This window comes from Salvelinus namaycush, chromosome 33 (genome assembly GCF_016432855.1).
Source record: "Salvelinus namaycush isolate Seneca chromosome 33, SaNama_1.0, whole genome shotgun sequence".
NCBI lineage: Eukaryota > Metazoa > Chordata > Actinopteri > Salmoniformes > Salmonidae > Salvelinus > Salvelinus namaycush.
This window is the reverse complement of record NC_052339.1, coordinates 19,203,228-19,226,449: the sequence shown is the minus strand read 5'-3', so window position 1 is coordinate 19,226,449 and position 23,222 is coordinate 19,203,228. Positions and strand designations below refer to the sequence as shown.

The following is a 23,222-nucleotide window of genomic DNA, read 5'->3' as shown; positions in this document are numbered from 1 at the left end:
GTTGGTTGTTTAGTAACAAAACCAATGTCTGTGCAACTATGGGGCAAAACAGACAGGGTTGGCTTAGATTGTTGATAACATGTAAACTGTATTTCTTCTCCAATGTTTATTGAAAACATATATGAAGTGGCACAATTTACACTTTTCTCTCAAATACATCGTTACAGTTGTTGATTAGCTAACTAGCTAGGAACATTTAGCCATATTAGAATGATGTCCCAGTCAAAACAACTCAAAACCAAACATGGTATCAAGAACAAGATCAAATGAGCTGAAACGAGCCACTTACGAATAACCACATGGTACCTTCTTATCATTGTTGCTAGCTATCTGACCAGCCAGAATCACAACAACACCCATTTGAAGATCACAGATAATTTTTGTGGCGTTGTCAGCTAACCCCTTTATGGAAAGAGGCAACAGTATCCACACAGTAACAAAAGCAAAACAGTAGGCATATTTCATTGCATAACCAAGCCCTCATCTGTATTCAGCACAATCACAGTTTGATAGAGTCCTAAAATCAAGTGTTTTGTCAACCCCCTCACCCTCCTACACTCACATGAATTTCTAGGTGAATTAGTAGGGTCTAACATTGGCACTGTGTCACAGTGATAGCAGCTATAGATAAGCCGTGCAATTTAGGAAGAGTACCCACTTCACATGAATAAATATTCATGGATATCCTCAGCGGGGTGAAGCACAGTCTAATGTTGCTATGCCCACTGTGTCTGTTTCAGATGCAAAAGCACATCCCTCTAATACGACTCTAATTCTGTCACGTATGACCCTTTGACTTCTCAGGCTGTCTGCATGCTGAACTGCTAATGTCAATGGTGGCTGTATGACATGAGATAACATGTTTTTTTATCTAAGTAAGGTAGGTGTGTGTGTGTGTGTGTGTGTGTGTGTGTGTGTGTGTGTGTGTGTGTGTGTGTGTGTGTGTGTGTGTGTGTGTGTGTGTGTGTGTGTGTGTGTGTGTGTGTGTGTGTGTGTGTGTGAGAGAGAGAGAGAGAGAGAGAGAGGGTGGGGAGAGAGAGAGAAAGAGAAGGAGAAGAGGGCTCTTGTAGGGAGAAGAGGGCTCTTGCAGACTCTGGTGGACATGTGGCTGACATGTGGTCTGGATTTCTGGGATGCAGACAGTCTGGTGTGTGTGTGTTTGTGTGTGGTGTGGTGTGTGGGTGTGTGTGTATGTGTTTACTCTAGAGTGAGACTGTCCTGTTTTCTCTCCAGGTTGAATGCTGTGGGCATCACCAGACTCAGACCCACATGGTTACACTTACTCTTACCCGGCTCTGAGACTCCATCTGATCTGCAACAAAATAACAGCCTGTCTTTTCCCCACTCAAATACAGCTTCAAAAGGCTCCTACATTTGCTCTCCAATTTGACAGGTCAACTATTGGAACATTAATTATTATTTATTTAACTAGGCAAGTCAGTTACGAACAAATTCTTATTTACAATGATAGCCTACCGGGGAACAGTGGGTTAACTGCCTTGTTCAGGGGTAGAACAACAGATTTTTACCTTGTCAGATCAGGGATTCAATCCAGCAACCTTTTGGTTACTGGCCCAATGCTCTAATCACTAGGCTACCTGCCGCCCCAATTAGAACCAACCCTTTTGTTGCTACGGAACTTTGAAGTGAAACATTCTTATTGGTCCTGTTAGAATGAATGGGCCGGTGGAAAGGAAAGATCTGAGTGTCTGAGGAGGTGTTCCGGACTGTTCTGATGTAAATGTGAATGAGAGAGAAGAACTCCCAAGGGAGGAGTAGGGCTTAATGGAACATCCACGCTCTGTCAGTCTGTGACAGGAACAATGTCACTCACTTGCCCTGTTTGTCACTCACCGGCCTCTGTAGACACACTAATTGGCAGATTACAGAGTGTAACATGACACAGCGGCAGACATGTGCGCACACGCACACACACTTCTCTGTGGCAGACAATTGTACATTCTAAAAGTGCTAAACTGGCTAAATGAGACGTAAGGGATACAGGCGAACGGTGTGTAATCCATCTAACAGAGTACCTACAGTCTAGTGTATTTAGTGTTGCTGGGAAAGTTGAGATAGAGACAGACATAGAAGAGTATGGTGTTTATTGGTATCCTCTTTTGCATGGTCCGATGTATGTAGTAAGGCACAATATGAGGCAGAGACTTGTGTGAACTTCTCTCTGAGTGAGACATAGCCAAATGTCAGTGTGGGTAAGTCATCCATTGTCCCAAGGGCTAATGTCAGTGGCTGAGAGGGGGAATGCCACATGTGTCTGAATGACTAAGTGCAACATAGATCATACCGTCCAAGAGCCAAGGGAGAAGGCAGGCTATTGTGAGAAATGGAATTGCTGAGGAAAGCTCCAACAGTGTTCTTGTACCTGTAGATCTGTGTGTGTGCATGTTTGTATGTTACTGCATCAAGTAATAACACTGATCAAGGTTGATGTAGGGGGCGAATAGCCATAGCTAATTACAACATGCACTCAGCAGCCCACCAGTGTATTTGAGAGAGTGGGTGTAGCTCTGCAGTTTCATGAGAAGCAAGGATGTCTATACAACATCCTACACACACACACACACACACACACACACACACACACACACACACACACACACACACACACACACACACACACACACACACACACACACACACACACACACAGTAATCCTCCAGACACCCGGAAAGTGCAGCCAGAGTTCTGTAGGGCCCCCAGGTCCCCAGCTCCATCTCTCTCTGAGGTAAAGTGGAGTCAAGGTAAACTGAGATTGATACTCCTGGGCCAGAAACCTTCCATTCTGGCTGGATCAGCACTCTCACCCTTTTGGGCCCACTGACGGTAATGATTAATAACACACTCACACACGGACCTGCACACACACACACGCACACTCACACATGCACACACACTCCATTACCCTTTGCACACAGATGGCCCGTCAGGTTGAAGGTTGATGGAGAATAACACTGCTGCGCTTCGCTACGTCATATAGATCCATTAGACCTAACAACCCCCTCTCTGCATCTGTATCCTTCATGTATCCTTCCATTGCTACTGATGCCATTCATCACTATGGACTTGTTAACAGACTCTTGTAAAGGCTAAAAGAGTCTGTTACCGTGGTCTTGAGTGATTCACGTAGCTCTCCCAACAGTAAGTATTTTTCTTTGATGTTAGAGTGTGTTTCTGTTAGTTAGTGTAGACTATGACAACCCTGAAGTGTACCAAGCGGTTTTTAATTTATGCACAATAAAACAAGCAAACATATAAAAAAAATAGTTAGTTACAATTGAAAACATTGAAGAAACCAACATACTGAATATTTCACTCAGTTATGGATGTACATCATCTTTAAACAAAACAGAGATATTACACCTTAAAAAGTACCACTTCAGGTTCTGGAGAAGGATGTTTGTAAAGCACTATCTCCATGTCTGTTACTATAACCCCAGGCAGAATAAATTCATTAAGCCACACAGCCAAATCAACAATTGTGAACAAACAGTTTCAAAATGATGAATTCCAAAATTATAAAAACTATACAAAGTAGGGGAGAACAGTGGCAACTGTAACACCTTGAATTTCTCCACACAGAAACCAGCTAGAATGATTAAAAATCACTCAGCACATGTCCATTTAGGTTCACTCCCTGCTTGAAAAGCCAAATATCTCACTATTTTCACGCTTTATTAGCAAATGTTTGTTTAGGGGTGAAAGTATTTTTTTCCAGCAGCTGTATTTTTCTTATACTGTCCTGAGCATTAATGTCAAAGAATTCAAACTAGCATAATTTGCATTACTATATGTTGGCTAACCATTTACATGATTGACATGTGTCACTATTGTTGTCTTTTGCTAGGCACATGAGGTTTTGTCATGGCTGCTAGGGTTGGGGGTAATTGCAATGCAATGTTAAAATTACACTGAGCCAAGAAGACAACTTCTGAAAACAAGTGATTTTAACTTGGATACAGTAAGTCATGTCTAAGGTAGCGGATTCATTACTTACCAACAACAGCTGCATATTCCAATGAAGCTATATTACATTTTGAAGTTCACCTTCCTTGCTTTGTCCAACAACACTATCTTGTATTTAGCAAATAAGTTGTGTATTTGTTTTGAGTGCAGTATTTATTTAGTTTCATTGCACAAATGCTGGTTAGCACGTTTCTCACACTGTCTTTAAGCATGGAGGGAGCAGGCCTGCCATGGCAGGTGCAGGGGGGTTGCCTATCAACACGTGCCTCAGAAGGAATTAACATCATAGGGCGACAAATTCCCATGATTTGTAAATCTTTTCAGACCGAACAGCTAGGGTGATAGCTAAGATGGCTTTGAAAAAAAAAGATTGCAGCTAATAGGGAGAAGCATCTAACAAAATAACTACATTATGGCATTCACTAATCATAAACTATTTACATACGGCATAATATATATGTGGGTATAAATGTTGGTACATTTGTGGAGAAAATTCTTACTTACTCAACCTTTAAAATAATTATACAAATACTAACTAACATTGGATCCTACGGAGTGCCATAGAAGTTGTAAAAATATATAATCTGGGTAGTATCAGACTATTCAAGAGGTTTGGAGATTAACTGAATGGCCATGCACAGGGTGTTACTGTAAATATTGGTTACTTACATAAAATATGTATATTTCTTGCAAAATCATTTCATATGTCTATGACAATATGATAATTTATAAGCATGTTATTTTGGTTATTTTTTAGGTGTTACATTTGACCCCTGCCACTGTTACAATTGCCCCTGGCACAGGACTTTTCTGATTAAAATTTATATTGGGATCTGACCGTCTTATGTACAGACATTTAAATGGTATGAATGATTAGGAGACAGATGTTAGTTTCTGATATATAAAAATGACTGGCCTAGCTCAGGTTGTCTCTGAGCAATAGAGTAAAATATAAAAAGTGTTACAATTGCCCCTGCTCTCCTCTATGATGACAGCTTAAGCATGATCTAGTTACATATTCCTGACCATTCTTCACTTTCAAATTTATCCAATCTACTTGCATGAACTCATTACTTCTTCGTAAAAACAAAGAAAATTATTATTTTTAACACTGACATTGAGTAAATGGACCTATAAAAGCTACAGAGACATATATATATGCTTCTAAATGAGCTCACTGTACAATAACATCAACAAAAAGCAAAAAAGATTGTACACTGATATCTCAACCATTGCTAACTGCTAAACTGACGCCAGCCCTGTAAGATAATTTTTTATATGGTCACATCTCTAAAATATCTACATTCTGATCGATAGCTGTCACAGGTAGATGGTTAAAAGCACTAGATTGGTTTAACAAAAGTCTAAAATTGGGTAGCTATTGAGTGACAGCTACCCTGGGTACGCTAAGCACTTGACTAACTAACGTTGAGCATAGTAGTTGGGTCAAATTCATCAGGCATCACTAAGGCCACCCCATTTGGGGTACGCTGTAGGACCCTAGCACAGCAGATGAAGGGGAGTGGCTATACAGACACATCTGGTGCCCAAATTGATGACATATATCGTGCAGCTGAGAGTCCAGTGGAGACGAATGATTTCGGTTCAGTCAGTTCAGTTAGTCATCCTGATGAGCCCTTCCCCGTTAGATAGTTGATGCTGGCTAGCTAGCAACAGCAGCATGACGCTAGTTACAACTTGTAAAAGAAAGTTATGTTTATTTCGATGGGCGAGGGAGAAAGTAGTTGTAGGCTATTGGTCACCATCTGGATGTCATGCCAATGACATGCCAATTAGGTAACGTAACGACAAGCCGGTGCAAATGACCCTAACCATGCTACTTGATTTTATTTTGAGTAGGATAGCGTACTACTAATATTGGTAGTAACCATCTGGATGTCACAGTCCACTGCTCAATAGGGAGAGTTTGCGCTACAAGCCGGCAACACAACACGGGGCAGTGTCCTTCGCTCCCGCTTGCCGCAGTAAGGAGAAGTAGTTAGATAGTGTAGCTAATATCAGGCCAGGATGACACCTAAAGCACCGGAAATCTACAGTTACGGCATTACGTCTCCATTATTTATTTATTATTATGATAAAAACCGAATTATTCTGAACACTTTCCCAAATCCCAACTTCGGCAGACAAGTTTTACATTTTTGCTGGAGTTTCTAGCCACAAGCAAACTAGCTAGCTGGGAAGGGCTCATCAGGACAACTGACTGAACTGAATCCGTTCGTCTTCACTCGACTCTCAGCTGCGCGACATACGTCAACAAATTGGGCACCAGGTATGTCCGTATAGCCTCTCCCTAGACGGAGCAGTTCTTGGACTACAGACCAGTGGAGTGGAATGTGACCAACCATGCAAAACTGAACAGAGCGACAGAAAAAACACGTCAGATGAATTCATGCAAAGCAGTTAGGTGGTTTTCTTCCCCCAGAACAGACACAGTTCTGGAATCAGATAATTCACAGGAAATCAAAGAGGGATCCATCCCATTCAGACAGCTCTTTAAGTTTATATATATATATATTTATATATATATATTTTTAATATATATATTTTAAATTTTTAAAAACTTTTTCCCATTCCTTCCATGAAAAAAAACGAAATTCCAGTTGTCTCCATGTTTGTGAGAGTCAAGTCAGGATCTTGTTGTTTTTTGTTTTTCCGAAGTTGAACATTCCCAGTGAACCTCATCAGAGCACCTGAAGGAAGGAAAGTAAAGTGGGCATGTCCCTTTGATGACATCACTGTCTGACTGTAATTTGATTGAATGGCAGCTGCCTAAGGGTCCCAGAGTAGGAGGGTCCCACATAAAATGTCACAAATTACATTAGAAACCACAAAGCAGAAAAAAATAGGAATAGTCAAAGCGAGTGGAGTGGGGTTGTTGTCTGCACAAGGGTGTGTATCCCCGGTGCTGTAGCCCAACGAAGGGTTAATAGTCATCGTAAGTGTTAAGGTCCGTGAAGTATGCGTTGGTGTATGTCTTCCCAGCTAGCTGGGGGTTGAAGTACTTATTTCTTTCCTCCAGAATCAGGTTGTTCTTATTGAAAGCCTGTGAAGGACAGAGAGAGAATAGGAAGAGAGCGAGAGCAAGAGAGGGGAGATGGAGAGAGGAAGAGAGAGATGTGTCAGTGCCAACTGTATTGTAAGGATCAAATAATGATTCCGTCTAGATGGGAGAGTGCAAGGTAAAAGGAATATGTCAAACAGAAAAATAAACCTTGGTAGCATTTATGAGACGACAATATAAAAATCAACAGGAGGTCCCTGCATGAATAAAGCATTTCAATGAGCAAGGCCAAAGCACTAACAACAACAGGCTGGCAAAATGATAACCACTGAGCTGGTGTATTATGATGAGAAACCATATGTCCATTGATCTCCTCTCTAATGTCTCTACATCAGCAGCTTTCTAGGCATTCCATCTCCAAATCCCTGAGGACGAGTTACATTTAATTAAAAAAATTAATCAAATATTATTTTTTTTAGAAAAAAAAGTAAGTCAGAAAATAAGGAAGGGCCACAGGGTAACTCTGTAGTACCCTTCTCTGTGGTTCTATGGAGATACCATACATTTCTGTGAGTTAAGCACCCTGCGCTCAGTACAACCTCAGCAGTTTGCTAAATTGATGTGCGTGCGCCCCTCTGTCTTATTGTCTTGGCTAAGTGCATTCTGAAAGCCCCTGGAGGCGACATAATTCAGCACTTGATGATGCTGCGTTTGTTCTTGATTGATGGATCCGTATATCAACTGATAGGGTTGCGAGTGCTGAGCACAAACACACATAATATTATTCTGTCTAGATAACATTTAAATGGCTTGCACACAGAGGCGACAAACATAACTTAAAGATCGAATCATGTGTTATTGGTTGAGTCTAAAGTCAATTTCTATGTTTAAAATGGAACAAAATATACACTCTCAAAAGTCTAAATCTGTCTGAAACAGTAATATCTTGTATCTCTGCCAGTGGCCCCATAGCTGCCCTCAACCATTAACCAGCTGTTCTCAGACTTAGTCTACTCTGCCTTTCTTCCTTAACTGTGCTTAATTGGCTAAAGAGTGATTAGGGAGTGTTTTTAGTGGGGTAAACAAAATCTGTTGAACAGTGGGGTGGCATTAGAGATACAAAGAAAGAGGACAGCTATGGAGAAAACAGAATGAGTTACGAGTTCCCTTTTCTCCATGGTAACCCATCATTAGAAAGCCAAACAGAGCTAATAAGACAGAGAAAGACAGCAAAGGGAAAAACAAACACATGCAAATGAGAAGAGTCAGAACATGGTGGACGTTTTAGAACAGAAAGAGATGAGTGGAAAATACACTGCCTTCTCACAAGTCTATGGGTAGTCCTATGGCAGGGTGGGGGGCAAATCTGGTCCTCAGGAGCCTCAATGTCTGCTTGTTTTCATTATTTCCTTCTGATCTAGACCTGAGAGACCAGGCGAGTGCACTCGCTGATCAATCAACCTATTGATCAATTAAGAACCTGACCAAAGTGAAGAGTGATAGAAGAGGGATGACCTATCCCTAAAAGCACCAAAGCTACTGACTAACTGATTAAGTGCCAGAGAGAGAAGAGAAAACCAGCAGACATTACGGCTCTTGAAGACCGCAGTTGCCTTCCTCTTGCCCTATGGGATGAATATGAAATAATGGGATTTCCGAGCAATGAGAGAGAAACTGAGTCTACCCCAACCTGCCGCACACAGAAGCGCCACAGGAAGTGGGGGCGCGGTGGGGAGGAAGAGGAAGGAGGTTGCTGATAGGCTAGGAGGAGGGTCAAGAGGCGGGATGTTGTAGAGGTCAGAGGTCAGTAGAAAGTTAGTAGAAAATCTCCAGGCCACGCATGGACACGGCCATGTTAGCAGACAGAGGCTGGCGCATGCCGGGTTCGTCCAGGGTCAAGAGTACGGACACATCGGGCTGCGGGAGCAGAGGAACGGGCAACAGTCATCCTCACTGGAGCCACAATGGATGACTAAGTTCTACTGTACCCATTGAGGAAGACAGGTGGTCTGTGCTACTGTAGGTGCAGGGGACTACATGGTCATTCTATGCCCTCCATAAGAAAGGACACACTACTGAATCATCAAAAATGGCATTCTTTCAGCTACACTCACTGCCTTTGTCTCAACGGCGCTCTAGAGCATAATCTTTCCGAGCTCACCTGGATGATAAAGATATTATTTTAATCAAACAAAGAACGAAGCTTTAGGAATTATAGTGCTAGGTGTTCTTCTTTCTCCTACAATACAAAATGAAATTACAGAATCACTCTTCTCACTTTTTGAATATGTATATTCAGCTGTACAACCCAGCCATTAAAACAAGAGTAAAGACTGAGGAATAATACGCTTTTGAAAAATAAAGACTAGATTCATTTTTTAAATGGCTATTTTAGAGTTTTTCACTTAGCCAAATGAGCATTGTCCATATTCACATTATCCTCTATCCGTAACTGCAAACTAGATTATGCTCACACACCAGACACTAATTACATGATAGATGGACACTTTTCAAATCTTTATTCTGCTATGGAAACTGCATTCTAGATTTGCGTCAGAGACTCCATTCCCTTTAGATGGCGTGTCTGTTCAGTCATTTATAGGAGAGGAATACTCTTCTGAAAGCTAGCTCTCTGTCCACACGATATGCTAACTCACATAAAATAGTGTCTCCCTGAATAGTGTCTCCCTTAACCCCCTGACTTCATAGAATGCTAAACTAAGTCTTTCCAAAACCAAGCCTTGTGTCAACAGTAATCTCAGAGATAATATAACTAACTAATATGATGGGATTTATTATTGAGTTAAACCAGGATGATCCACTGATATTAAACATCTCTGTTAGAATGAAGACCTGGAACCTATTCACTCCATATAAGTAACTTACAGTATGTATATTGTGATGTATGTTGTTAGTAACTTATGAGAAAGCAGTGTATGGCTATATATGGCTATAGACACAGAACAGTGCAGTCACACAGAGTAGACGCAGGACCACACACACACACAAGTACAAAAAGCTACAGTACTATAGACCAGCCCAGGGATATAGGTGAGCCTGGAATGTTCTAGAAGGCCACAGAGTGTGATAGTATACAAACCTTAATGGCCTCCACCGAGTCATATTTGTCCAGTTTGTTGATGTGGTTGGTGATGGAGGTGTTGAGTGGTGCTGCTGAGATGGGGTGGATGACCGTAGCATCGTGAGACTGCTGCTGGTAGCGCTGGCAGTAGGTGTACACTAGTAAAGTGACCAAACAACCCATGATAGAACTACTCAGGCCTACAGCAATCATATGGAACAGGTTGAAATCTGGAGAAGGGAAAAAGAGAGAGAAAAATGTTTTCAATGGTCAAAATAAGTTGACTGCGCAATGATTGATGTCATGTTAATAAGTGTGGATGAGTTCATTATTGATACCAACAAATATCACACTACATTATCACACTACATTATCACACTACATTATCACACTTTCACACTACATCAAATATCACACTACATTAACACACTAGCACACCACATTATCACACTATCACATGACATTATTACACGATCACACTACATTACCACACTACATTATCACACTACACTATCGCACTACATTATCACACTGCCACACTACATTATCACATTTTCACACTACATGAAATATCACACTACATTATTACACTATCACACTACATTATCACACTACATTATCACACTATCACACTACCACACTATCACACTACACTATCACACTACATTTTCACACTACATGAAATATCACACTACATTATTACACTATCACACTACATTATCACACTACATTATCACACTGCCACACTACATTATCACACTACATTAAACACTACATTAAACCCATACACACTCATACCTCCGCATCTTCTCTCCTCCTGACTTGAACGAGCAATGGAGACTTCTGTAAAAGAGAAAATTAAAAGAGATGCTGAACAGAAGAACACACTTGTTCCCTTGACAAAACGGTATAGATAGTGTTGAAGTCTTTGAGTATTATATTGAGAATGAACCAGAGGATGATGAAGCCCATCACTAGACACCTGAAGAGTTTTATGATAAGTACTGTATGATAATTAGTGTATCTGGCCTCATTACGGGAAATGAAGTCCACAACCCTATTAACGACCCTTAATGGAGTGGCATTCCCATTAAAACAGATGTGTGATAAGGAACTAAAGACAAACTGGTGTTTCAGAAAGATAAAGTGTACACTCTTGGGAAAAAAAGATACTATCTAGAACCTAAAAGGGTTCATCAGCTGTCCCCATATGAGTACCACTTGAAGAACCCTTTTTGGTTCCAGGTAGAGTCCCTTTTGAGTTCGAGGTAGAACTATTCGGGGTTCCTCTGTGTAAAGGGTTCTACATGGAACCCAAAAGAGTTCTACCTGGAACCAAAAAGGTTTCTATCTGGAACCAAAAAGGGTTCTCTTATGGGGACAGCCAAAGAACCCTTTCGGAACCCTTTTTTTCTAAGAGTGTACTCACACTTATCACCTAGCATAGGCTACTGTCATATTAATGGAGCAGTTTTGAAGAAATAATAATGTTTTATGGGTTGCTAAGTGTTAGTTAGTCCAAAGTATTCTGCGGTATAAAATCTATCCGGCTCTGGTAGCTCGAGTAGCATTGTGTCCATTGATACTATGTAGAACACATAATTGTTGAAGACATCAATGGGTGTGTTTGACTGAGCCTCAGAACTCAGAGAGAGAGAAAGAGGTCTAATTATCCAGTGGTGTAGTAGAAATCAATGTTCTGGTGTGTCTCACATTACACCCTGTCAATAAGGGAGACCCCTGTCTGGATACACATAAATACTATGTGGTCTATGCATGTGTGTGTGTGTGTGCGTGTATTTGTGTGAATGTGTGTGTATGTGTGTGAATGTGTGCATGCATAAATGTGTGCGTATGTGTGTGTGTTTATCAGTATGTATGTGTGAATTACCTGGTATAAAGTTGGAGTCAGGTGGGCAGGCCCTGGTCTCGGTGTGGTTTCCTGAACACTGGTTTCCAGTAGGGAACAGGATGTCACAGTGACGGACACGCAGCTGGGAGCCAGCACTGTCACACTGGGACCATTCAGACCAGTTAGACCAACTCTCTGGAGACAAAACATAACCACATCAGATTACTGGGCTGCTGAATACACATGCCAAGAGTCAGAGAAAACTGATGGTCCGTGTGATTGTGTGTGTGTGTGTGTGTGTGTGCATGCCTACGTGTGTGTATGTGTGGGTGTACCTGGACATGATTGTGTGTTACAGAGAGCCTCTTCAGTGTGCAGTCCCAGACAGATATCTCCTCCGTAGGCTGGTGGGGGGTTGTTGCAGGTGCGCGTCCTCATATAGTGTCCCCCTCCACACGTCACTGAACACTTAGACCAGCCAGACCAGCAAGACCAGCTACCGTCCACTACACAGGAGGAGAGAGCGGGAGGGGGGTGTTGAGGCAAGTACTGGGTTGTTGAGAATAGAGTCCATGTGTGTACTGTACAGTGTATGAGTGTGTGTGTGTGCCCATGTGTGTGTAAGTGTGTCCCTGTGTGTGTGACGTCTAGTGCTTGGCATCACATGAAGGGAGGAATAACAAGAAGGACTTGATGGCTAATTTCCCTTTGTTAATTAGTGGATTGTATGGAGGGGGAGGAGGGGGAGGAGGGGGAGAGGAGATGAAGGGTCAGGAGGGGGTTGGTTTGAGCAGCTGGATGAAACCAAACCTGCTAGCTGTCACATCTGAACTAGATCCAAACACACAAACACGTTAACACACAAACATGTTAACACACACACACACACACACACATTCACGTTAACACACACACATTCACGTTAACACACACACACACACACACACACACACACACACACACACACACACACACACACACACACACACACACACACACACACACATTCATGTTAACACACACACACATTCACGTTAACACACACACACACACACACACGTTCACGTTAACACACACACACATTCACGTTAACACGCACTCTCTCACACACACACACACACACACACACACACACACACACACACACACACACACACACACACACACACACACACACACACACACACACACACACACACACACACACACACACACACACACACACACACATTAACACACACACACACATTTAATTCTGCTAATTAAACCAGTGTAAACATGGTAACAGAAAACGTCACCAGGAATCAAACGAGACCAAACAGACAAACACAACTTTAAAGAATACTGTAATGTCTCGACGTCAGGGCAAACGCAAACTCTCATTGTGCTGTTCTTGCTTTGTCCTAGAACTGTAATGTCTCGACGACATGTCAGGGAAGGACAAAACCTCATTGTGGTGTTCGGGATTTGTCCAAGAACCTAAAAAAAGGCCTCTCAGTAAAGACTGAGAACAAAATCCTTTCACTTCAACTGAGGAGAAGAATCTCTTTTCAGTACCATTTCAGAATTGGTTTTAAACCGCTCAACCTGTAATGCACTGGCTGTGTGGTAATTGAAGTTCCCTTGGTCTTTGTCATCTCTGTGTAATTTCTCTATGGTAAAATGACACATCAGTCGATTCTTGCCTGCACATGATGGATAGTCTCATCTCCATCAGCCGCTGCAGAAAACTAGGAAAGATTAATTTGTTTCAAAACCAGATGGACTTCAGACATAACACCTCTCTCTCTCTCTCTCTCTCTCTCTCTCTTTTTCTCTCTCATTTCAAAGGCCCTGGCTTAACCGGCGGATGGATTATGTCTTGAGGCCTACGTCAAAAATATTATCACACTTCCAGACGAGGGCTAATTTAAGCGAAATTACTATTCATTATTATTCACACTATGCAAAGTTGCACCATTCCTATGAAATCTCTTCGATTCAAGTGACTTGATAAGTCTCCATTGTCTCCATCAATAGAACTGGAGGGTGACTGCTGCTCCTGCAATTCAAGCCCACATAATAGCTGTATGTTTAGTTAGCTAGCTTAGAGCTATAGTAAATTTGAATTTTAAATCTTTACAAACAGCATTCCAGCCTTTGTTGAACATTTTAATTGGTTCTACTCAATGACATTCCTAAGGGCTGTCAACTTAATCTGAATCGAACATTCCAGAAAAGAACACAGACGGGAAAACCCTTTGAAAGCTGTTGTGTTTTTTTTGTTGTTTTAAAAAAAAAAATATCAGACACTCTTAACCAGAACAACTTACAGTAGTGAGTGCATAAATGGGAATCGAAGACTCAATCCTGGCATTGCAAGTGCCATGCTCTACCAAGTGAGCCACACGGAACACACAGGGCTTATCCTGAAGTAACCCGGGAGTTCACTCCAGGTGAGTAAGTGTCAGAGGGGAAAGCTAAGAGCTAGCTACAGTGCCTTCAGAAAGTATTCACACCCCTTGATTTTTTCCACATTTTGTTGTGTTACAGCCTGCATTTAAAATGTATTACATTTAGATTTTTTTGTCACCGCCATACACACAATACCCCATAATGTCAAAGTAGAATTATGTTTTTCTAAATGTTTACAAATTAATTAAGATAGAAAAGCGAAATTGTCGTGAGTCTATGAGTATTCAACCCCTTTGTTATGGCAAGCCTAAATAAGTTCAGTACTAAAAATGTGCTTAACAAGTCACATAAGTTGCATGGACTGAGTGTGCAATAATAGTTCAACATGATTTTTGAATGACTGCCTCATCTCTGTACCCCACACATACAATCTGTAAGATCCCTCAGTTGAGCAGTGAATTTCAAACACAGATTCAACCACAAAGACCAGGGAGGTTTTCGCATGCTTAGCAAAGAAGGGCACCTATTGGCAGATGTGAAGAAGAAAAAAAGATGACATTGAATATCCCTTTGAGATTGTTGAAGTTATTAATTACCCTTTGGATGGTGTATCAATACACCCAGTCACTACAAAGATACAGGCAAATCCAATACAACACATTATTGAGTACCACTCTCCATATTTTCAAGCATAGTGGTGGCTGCATCATGTTATGGGTATGCTTGTAATCGTTAAGGCCTTGGGAGTTTTACAGGATAAAAAATAAACGGAATGGAGCTAAACACAGGCACAATCCTAGAGGAAAACCTGATTCAGTCTGCTTTTCACCAGACAACCTAAAACACAAGGCCTAATCTACACTGGAGTTGCTTACCAAGAAGACAGTGAATGTTCCCGAGTTACTGTTTTGACTTAAATCTTCTTAAAAATATATTGGAAGACCTGAAAATGGTTGTCTAACAATGATCAACAACCAATTTGACAGAGCTTGAAGAATTTAGAAAATAATACATTGGAAAATGTAGCACAATCCAGGTGTGGAAAGCTCTTAGAGACTTACCCAGAAAGACTCACAGTTACAATTGCTGCTAAAGGTGCTTCTACAACGTATTGACTCAGGGGTGTGAATACTTATGTAAATGAGATATTTCTGTATTTCATTTGAAATACATTAGCAAAAATCCTAAAAACATGTTTTCACTTTGTCATTATGGGGTATTGTGTGTACATGGGTGAGACATCTATTTCATACATTTTGAATTCAGGCTATAACACATCAAATTGTGCAATAAGTCAAGTGGTATGAATACTTTCTGAAGGCACCGTAGCATTAGCAGCTAAACCCTCAAGGTAACTGGGATGATGGATCTTCGATCAACTCAAAGAGCATCAGTGAGAATTTGGTGGGTCAGCATCTCAATGCTCCCCATTCATAGCCTCATTCATGACGAGACAGACAGGCTCTCTCCAGTGAATAAATTAACAGCTAAAATCACAGCTTTGGTTCTGTGTCAGCACATACAGTATAGCTGTTGTTGAAGGCGTTATCAGACACTGGTCAGGCTGTTAGCGAGATGCTAACTTTGCACTCCTTTCAAATAAGACTGATTAATAATGATTTGAAACAAACTCCTTGTTGTGTGTTTGTGTCTGGTGTGTGCGTGTGTGTGGTGTGTGTGTGTGTGATGCCATGTGTTCTCTTTAATTAAGAAGCTAAGCAGGAGGATTTCCATTTAGATAGCACATTTCCTTCTACCGTCACTATGAACACTAATTTAATTACAATTGCTTCCTTTCAGTTCTCCCTCAGGTAGAAGACTGGAGAAACATACACATTGTCTTTGGCTTTTCACAACAGAGATTGAGACTCGCACACAAACGCACAAGTTAATGCATGCAAGAGTGCATGTGCACGCTCGCACACAGCTCCCCGTAGCTAGCGGTATAATTGCCCTGAAATGTAATTACAGTCTTACACGCTGCGGGGATTGTGTCTCTGATTCCAGCTGTAAATTTGTGTCTTCGTCACACCTCCTGACTTAAACACATTCCTATTGTGTAGTTTTGTGCTTCATTATACTCATTATGAGGATATTTATTCTAATTTCTTTATTTCTTTATTAATTTCTCATGGATGTCATATTACTGAAGATTTCCCGTTTTCACTCTGTGTAAATGAAAAGCACTCTACAAATGCAATTTATTAGTATAATTATTCATATTATTATAGGGTTGTGTGGATGTAGAGTAGGTGTGTACTGTCTCACACCTGGAAACAGAGTCGTGTGTGTGTGTGTGTGTGTATGTGTATGTACAGGTAACTGCCAAAATAAAGAAAACACTTGAGTAAATGAGGGATACTAAGTATATTGAAAGTAGTTGCTTCCACACAGGTGTGGTTCCTGAGTTAATTAAGCAATTGACATCCCATCATGTTTAGGGCCATGTATAAAAATGCCCAGTTGCCCATCATTTGGGCTACCATGTCTAGAAGCAATAGTTTTTAACTATTTTAGCACTGTTTCGCGTTGCTCTGAGACAAGCATGGGAACTGGTCTTGATAAATCAATGAGATTTTTATTTTCACTGAATCTCCGTTTGGGCATTGGTTAGACTACAATTATACAATTAGGGTGTAGACATGTTATGTTCTTAGTGTAACCTTTATTTAACAAGGCAAGTCAGTTTAAGAACAAATTCTTATTTACAAGGACAGCCTACTCCTTCCTCACCGTCAGGGAATTAAACCCCGGTCTCCCGCGTGCCCGCACGACAGGGGGATTCTTTAGCTAAAGAGCTCAGTACTGTACTCCCGACTGTCGCATTGTACAGCGTCATATTTTCCATTCCAACCTAACGGAAACCCAGAGGGATTTTCATTTTTCTTGGAATAGAAACACCATAATATTCATCAAATGAATCCCAAACTCTAAAAGTAATTGGAAAGGTAGATACAAATTGTTTGTGACATTGTGGTTACAATAAAGAATGTAAACTAGATGTAAACAAGATAATGTGTTTATATTTGATGGACAGCTGGTGGCATTTTGATAACAGGTTTTCAAACACTTGTAGCCCAATTAGCAGGACAATAGACACTTTATAGCCCAGCTACTGTAGGTGTGAACATCCCCCTACCAGCAAAAAATTACTTTGTGACCAAAGAGTGAGACAAAATGGACATTGTTTTCATCAAGCCAGCTTCTTTCTATGGTGCTACCTGTTCCAGGGTTAGGACCGTAACCACGAGAGGACTTGAAAATGAGCCGGAGCTGAGAGGATCACCAAAACTAAAGGTTGTCACGCCCTGACCTTAGAGATCCTTTTTATGTCTCTATTTTGGTTTGTTCAGGGCGTGAGTTGGGGTGGGCATTCTATGTTCTGTGTTCTATGTTTTGTATTTCTTTGTTGGTTAGCCGGGTGTGGTTCTCAATCAGAGGCGGCTGTCTATCGTTGTCTCTGATTGAGAACCATACTTACTGTAGGTAGCTCTTGCCCACATGGGTTTTGTGGGTAGTTGTTTTCTGTTTTGTGTTGTTGCACCAGACAGAACTGTTTCGTTTCGTTCACTCTCTTTGTTGTTTTTGTTGTTTCAGTGTTCAGGTTATTTTATTAAATTTCAATGAACACTTACCACTCTGTGTTTTGGTCACCTTCTTTCCAGGACGATCGTTACAAAGGTATTTTGGTTTCAGTGCATTTTCTTTCATATATATATATACTGCCTATAAACGTGTCGGCATACTATGTAACAAAATCGATAATTAAATAAAGGTTAAATAAAAATGTAAAATATAAAAATGATTGTGTACCAAAAACGTGAATGTGTTTTGTATGCAGTATTTGTGTATTGGAGTCACTTTTAATTCTTAATTGATCTACAGTTTCTATCATAGGCCGCTGTAATCGATGGGGAGTCAGGGCGGTACCATTCTGCTCATCTGATGAAGGTGCACATGGATCAGATTCAAACTTTGAAGACCGAGATCGAGTCATTGAAGGCAGACCAGCAGAAAGATAAACATTATCGGCGGGCAGAGATAGGGGCGACAGCTGATGCATTTGTCCAGAGCCAGGCGGCATTGGTGGAGAGTCAGGCGGAGAATGACGCGTTGAAGAGGGTGAGGAACGAGATGGAGTCACAATCCATGCCAGGCACACCTGTGAGCTCTGGAACTCCACTTCCGACAGGCAGAGTCAACATACCTGGCGGGTTCATCAGGTCGTCGGTTCACCCTGACATTTCCATTCCGCTCTGACAACAGAATGACCAACTGCTCCCCAGGCACAGCAAGGGGCGTCCGGACAATTATGCTGTTCTGCTATAGCCTAATAAACAAATGCCGTTGGCTTATATCTTCAAAATGCTTTAAATGCTTTATTATCCAAATGTAAAAGCATATACTGTACAGTACTGAATTTCTTCATCAGCATCTTTATGACTTATTTAATAAAATAATGATAAAAATACTCTTTCAAAATGCCGATGTTAATTTAGTTACGGATCCATAACAAATTACAATGGGAATAAATACCACTGAATTACAGAAATATTCGAACAAAGTTGTCTAATGAAGGTAAACAAATTGTTGCTTACTGGAAAATACTCTTTCAAACACATGGTTACATTGTATAGCACCATCATGGCTATTAGCAGGTAGCTGGACAATAGAGGGTAGGGGGAGAATTCTATCGTCAAATAGATTTTGTAGGTTGGCCGTGATTGGTTGCAATTTCAGTTTAATCCACCAGAAAAGACAAAACAAATAACACAACAAAACGTATTATTATTAGGATCAGTTAGGATCACCACTTTATTTTAAGAATGTGAAATGTCAGAATAATAGTAGAGAATTATTTATTTCAGCTTTTACTTCTTTCATCACATTCCCAGTGGGTCAGAGGTTTACATACACTCAATTCGTATTTGGTAGCAAATTTAAATTGTTTAACTTGGGTCAAATGTTTTGGGTAGCCTTCCACAAGCTTCCCACAATAAGTTGGGTGAATTTTGGCCCATTCCTCCTGACAGAGCAGGTGTAACTGAGTCAGGTTTGTAGGCCACCTTGCTCGCACACGCTTTTTCAGGTCTGCACACAATTTTTCTACAGGATTGAGGTCAGGGCTTTGTGATGGCCACTCCAGTACCTTGACTTTGTTGTCCATAATCCATTTTACCACAACTTTGGAAGTATGCTTGGGGTCAATGTCCATTTGGAAGACCCATTTGCGGCCAAGCTTTAACTTCCTGACTGATGTCTTGAGATGTTGCTTCAATATATCCGCATCATTTTCCGCCCTCATGAGGCCATCTATTTTGTGAAGTGCACCAGTCCCTCCTGCAGCAAAGGACCCCCACAACATGAGCACAGCAAGCCTCCCCCTTTTTCCTCAAAACATAACGATGGTCATTATGGCCGAACAGTCCTATTTTTGTTTCATCAGACCAGAGGACATTTCTCCAAAAAGTACGATCTTTGTCCCCATGTGCAGTTGCAAACCATAGTCTGGCTTTTTTTTGGCGGTTTTGGAGCAGTGGCTTCTTCCTTGCTGAGCGGCCTTTCAGGTTATGTCGATATAGGACTTGTTTTACTGTGGATATAGATACTTTTGTACCTGTTTCCTCCAGCATCTTAACAAGGTCCTTTGCTGTTGTTCTGGGATTGATTTGCACTTTTTGCACCAAAGTACGTTCATCTCTAGGAGACAGAACGCATCTCCTTCCTGAGCGGTATGATGGCTGCATGGTCCCATGGTGTTTATACTAGCGTACTATTGTTTGTACAGATGAACGTGGTACCTTCAGGCGTTGGAAATTGCTCTCAAGGATGAACCAGACTTGTGGAGGTCTACAATATTTTTTCTGAGGTCTTGGCTGATTTCTTTTAATTTTCCCATGATGTCAAGCAAAGAGGCACTGAGTTTGAAGGTAAGCCTTGAAATACATCCACAGGTACACCTCCAATTGTATCAAAGGATGTCAATTAGCCTATCAGAAGCTTCTAAAGCCATGACATAATTTTCTGGAATTTCCCAAGCTGTTTAAAGGCATAGTCAACTTAGCGTAAATAAACTTCTGACCCACTGGAATTGTGATACAGTGAATTATAAGTGAAATAATCTGTCTGTAAACAGTTGTTGGAAAAATTACTTGTGTCATGCACAAAGTAGATGTCCTAACCGACTTGCCAAAACTATAGTTTGTTAACAAGACATTTGTACCGTGGTTGAAAAACGAGTTTTAATGACTCCAATCTTAGTGTATGTAAACTTCTGACTTAGCTGTATATATATTTTATCCCAGCCCCCGTCCCCGCAGGAGGCCTTTTGCCTTTTGGTAGGCCGTCAATGTAAATAAGAATTTGTTCTTAACTGACTTGCCTAGTTAAATAAAGGTTAAATAAAATAAAATAAAATCCAGAAAATGCCAGACTTTGATGATAAAGTTTGAAGACAAAATTTGCCCAGAAAGGAATGCCACGTCACCTTCATGTTTAAGTGAGCACATCACAAGTCAAGGTGAGTCCAAAAATGTCTTGAATGCTGCATAAATCATGTAATATGCAAGGGAGGTATGTGTGTTGTAGCTAAGAAAGTAATACTAAGTGTATGTTGTGTAGTAAGCTGTTAGTAGCCCATGTGCCTCACCCTAACAATTTGGCCTATTTTCACCTCTTAATTTCGCCTAACGTTACTGTTCTGACTCGGTGGTGCTGCACATGTAGCCTATAACCTGTTTTTGAGAAATGTCATCTAATACTATGATGTTTCATTGTCTGCGTATATGCCCCCTTTATCCTATGGTTCTGACTTGGTGTACAGGGAAAATACTGTAAAAGCAGCCCATGTTCTGCATTCTGTCCCTGTACATTTCAAAAGTGCTGAACACGTAGTTATATTGACTACGTCCGTCGTCGCTCACTCATTAATGTTTTAATCGAAATTACGGAATGCCTCTTATCCGCTCATCGTTCCTTGTGACATAGTTTGTACATCTCAATTGTCAATAGAAATCACATTTGTTTAAGCAAGTCAGCCATATCAACTATGTTTTTTTAAAAGGCAGTAAATGAGGCTGAATGAACTGTTTCACTGCCAGACAAGACTCCGCTGATAGTCAGGTGTAGCAGTGGGCACCGCTTGTCGCCATTATAGTGCAATGAATGTATTGTTTAGTGTCTTTGCTGGCATGCATCTAGGAATGTTTTTTCGAGATTGCCCCACCAAGATTTACATGCTAAAATCGCCACTGCTTATATTCATTATAATGCCATTATCGCTTATGTGCTGAGTTTCACTATTTATCAAGGCCACTTGGCGCTTATAATGTTGTTTAGGCTACTGATGTTTTCATTATTTGACCACGCGTCTTGCTGACCGTATGTCTTGCTGACCGCTCGTCTTGCTGACCGCTCGTCTTGCTGACCGCTCGTCTTGCTGACCGCTCGTCTTGCTGACCGTATGTCTTGCTGACCGCTCGTCTTGCTGACCGCTCGTCTTGCTGACCGCTCGTCTTGCTGACCGCTCGTCTTGCTGACCGTATGTCTTGCTGACCGCTCCTCTTGCTGACCGCTCGTCTTGCTGACCGCTCATCTTGCTGACCGCTCGTCTTGCTGACCGTATGTCTTGCTGACCGCTCGTCTTGCTGACCGCTCGTCTTGCTGACCGCTCGTCTTGCTGACCGTATGTCTTGCTGACCGCTCCTCTTGCTGACCGCTCGTCTTGCTGACCGCTCGTCTTGCTGACCGCTCCTCTTGCTGACCGCTCCTCTTGCTGACCGTATGTCTTTATGACCGTATGTCTTGCTGACCGTATGTCTTGCTGACCGCTCGTCTTGCTGACCGCTCGTCTTGCTGACCGCTCGTCTTGCTGACCGCTCGTCTTGCTGACCGTATGTCTTGCTGACCGCTCGTCTTGCTGACCGTATGTCTTGCTGACCGTATGTCTTGCTGACCGCTCGTCTTGCTGACCGTATGTCTTGCTGACCGTATGTCTTGCTGACCGTATGTCTTGCTGACCACACCTCTTGCTGACCGTATGTCTTGCTGACCGTATGTCTTGCTGACCGCTCCTCTTGCTGACCGTATGTCTTTATGACCGTATGTCTTGCTGACCGCTCGTCTTGCTGACCGTATGTCTTGCGGACCGTATGTCTTGCTGACCGTATGTCTTTATGACCGTATGTCTTGCTGACCGCTCGTCTTGCTGACCGTATGTCTTGCGGACCGTATGTCTTGCTGACCGCTCGTCTTGCTGACCGTATGTCTTGCTGACCGCTCCTCTTGCTGACCGCTCCTCTTGCTGACCGCTCCTCTTGCTGACCGTATGTCTTGCTGACCGCTCCTCTTGCTGACCGTATGTCTTGCTGACCGTATGTCTTGCTGACCGCTCCTCTTGCTGACCGTATGTCTTGCTGACCGTATGTCTTGCTGCCCGTATGTCTTGCTGACCGCTCCTCTTGCTGACCGCTCCTCTTGCTGACCGCTCCTCTTGCTGACCGTATGTCTTGCTGACCGCTCCTCTTGCTGACCGCTCCTCTTGCTGACCGCTCCTCTTGCTGACCGCTCCTCTTGCTGACCACACCTCTTGCTGACCTATGTCTTGCTGACCTATGTCTTGCTGACCGTATGTCTTGCTGACCGTATGTCTTGCTGACCACGCGTCTTGGTGGTTGGGGTCTTTATTTCATTTTGTCATTATGAAAAGAAGCTGTTAACGTGTTCCAACACACATGCCTTCTGTTCCCTAGTTGTAACAAACCCACCTCACAAATAAAATGTATTAACACTTGTTTTAAAAATAGTGATATTTTTTAGATGATTTATTTTTGTTATAACCAATGTTCTCTTGATAAGTGTGTGAATTGGACCATTTTACTGTCCTGTT

The 23,222-nt window shown here is 41.7% G+C and overlaps 1 protein-coding gene across 1 annotated transcript in view; it reads right to left on the bottom strand.

Moving 5' to 3' along the window:
• Window positions 1-3,224: 3,224 nt before the first annotated feature.
• The window catches only part of LOC120027783 (semaphorin-5A-like), a 208,194-nt gene continuing 188,196 nt past the window's right edge, over window positions 3,225-23,222 (bottom strand). The window contains exons 18-22 of the mRNA XM_038972811.1: window positions 12,277-12,447; window positions 11,981-12,136; window positions 10,888-10,932; window positions 10,108-10,319; window positions 3,225-7,049 (exon numbers count right to left, since the gene is read on the bottom strand). Coding sequence (XP_038828739.1) covers window positions 6,930-7,049; window positions 10,108-10,319; window positions 10,888-10,932; window positions 11,981-12,136; window positions 12,277-12,447 — 704 coding nt within the window. The 3' untranslated portion in view covers window positions 3,225-6,929. The remainder of the gene's footprint in view (window positions 7,050-10,107; window positions 10,320-10,887; window positions 10,933-11,980; window positions 12,137-12,276; window positions 12,448-23,222) is intronic.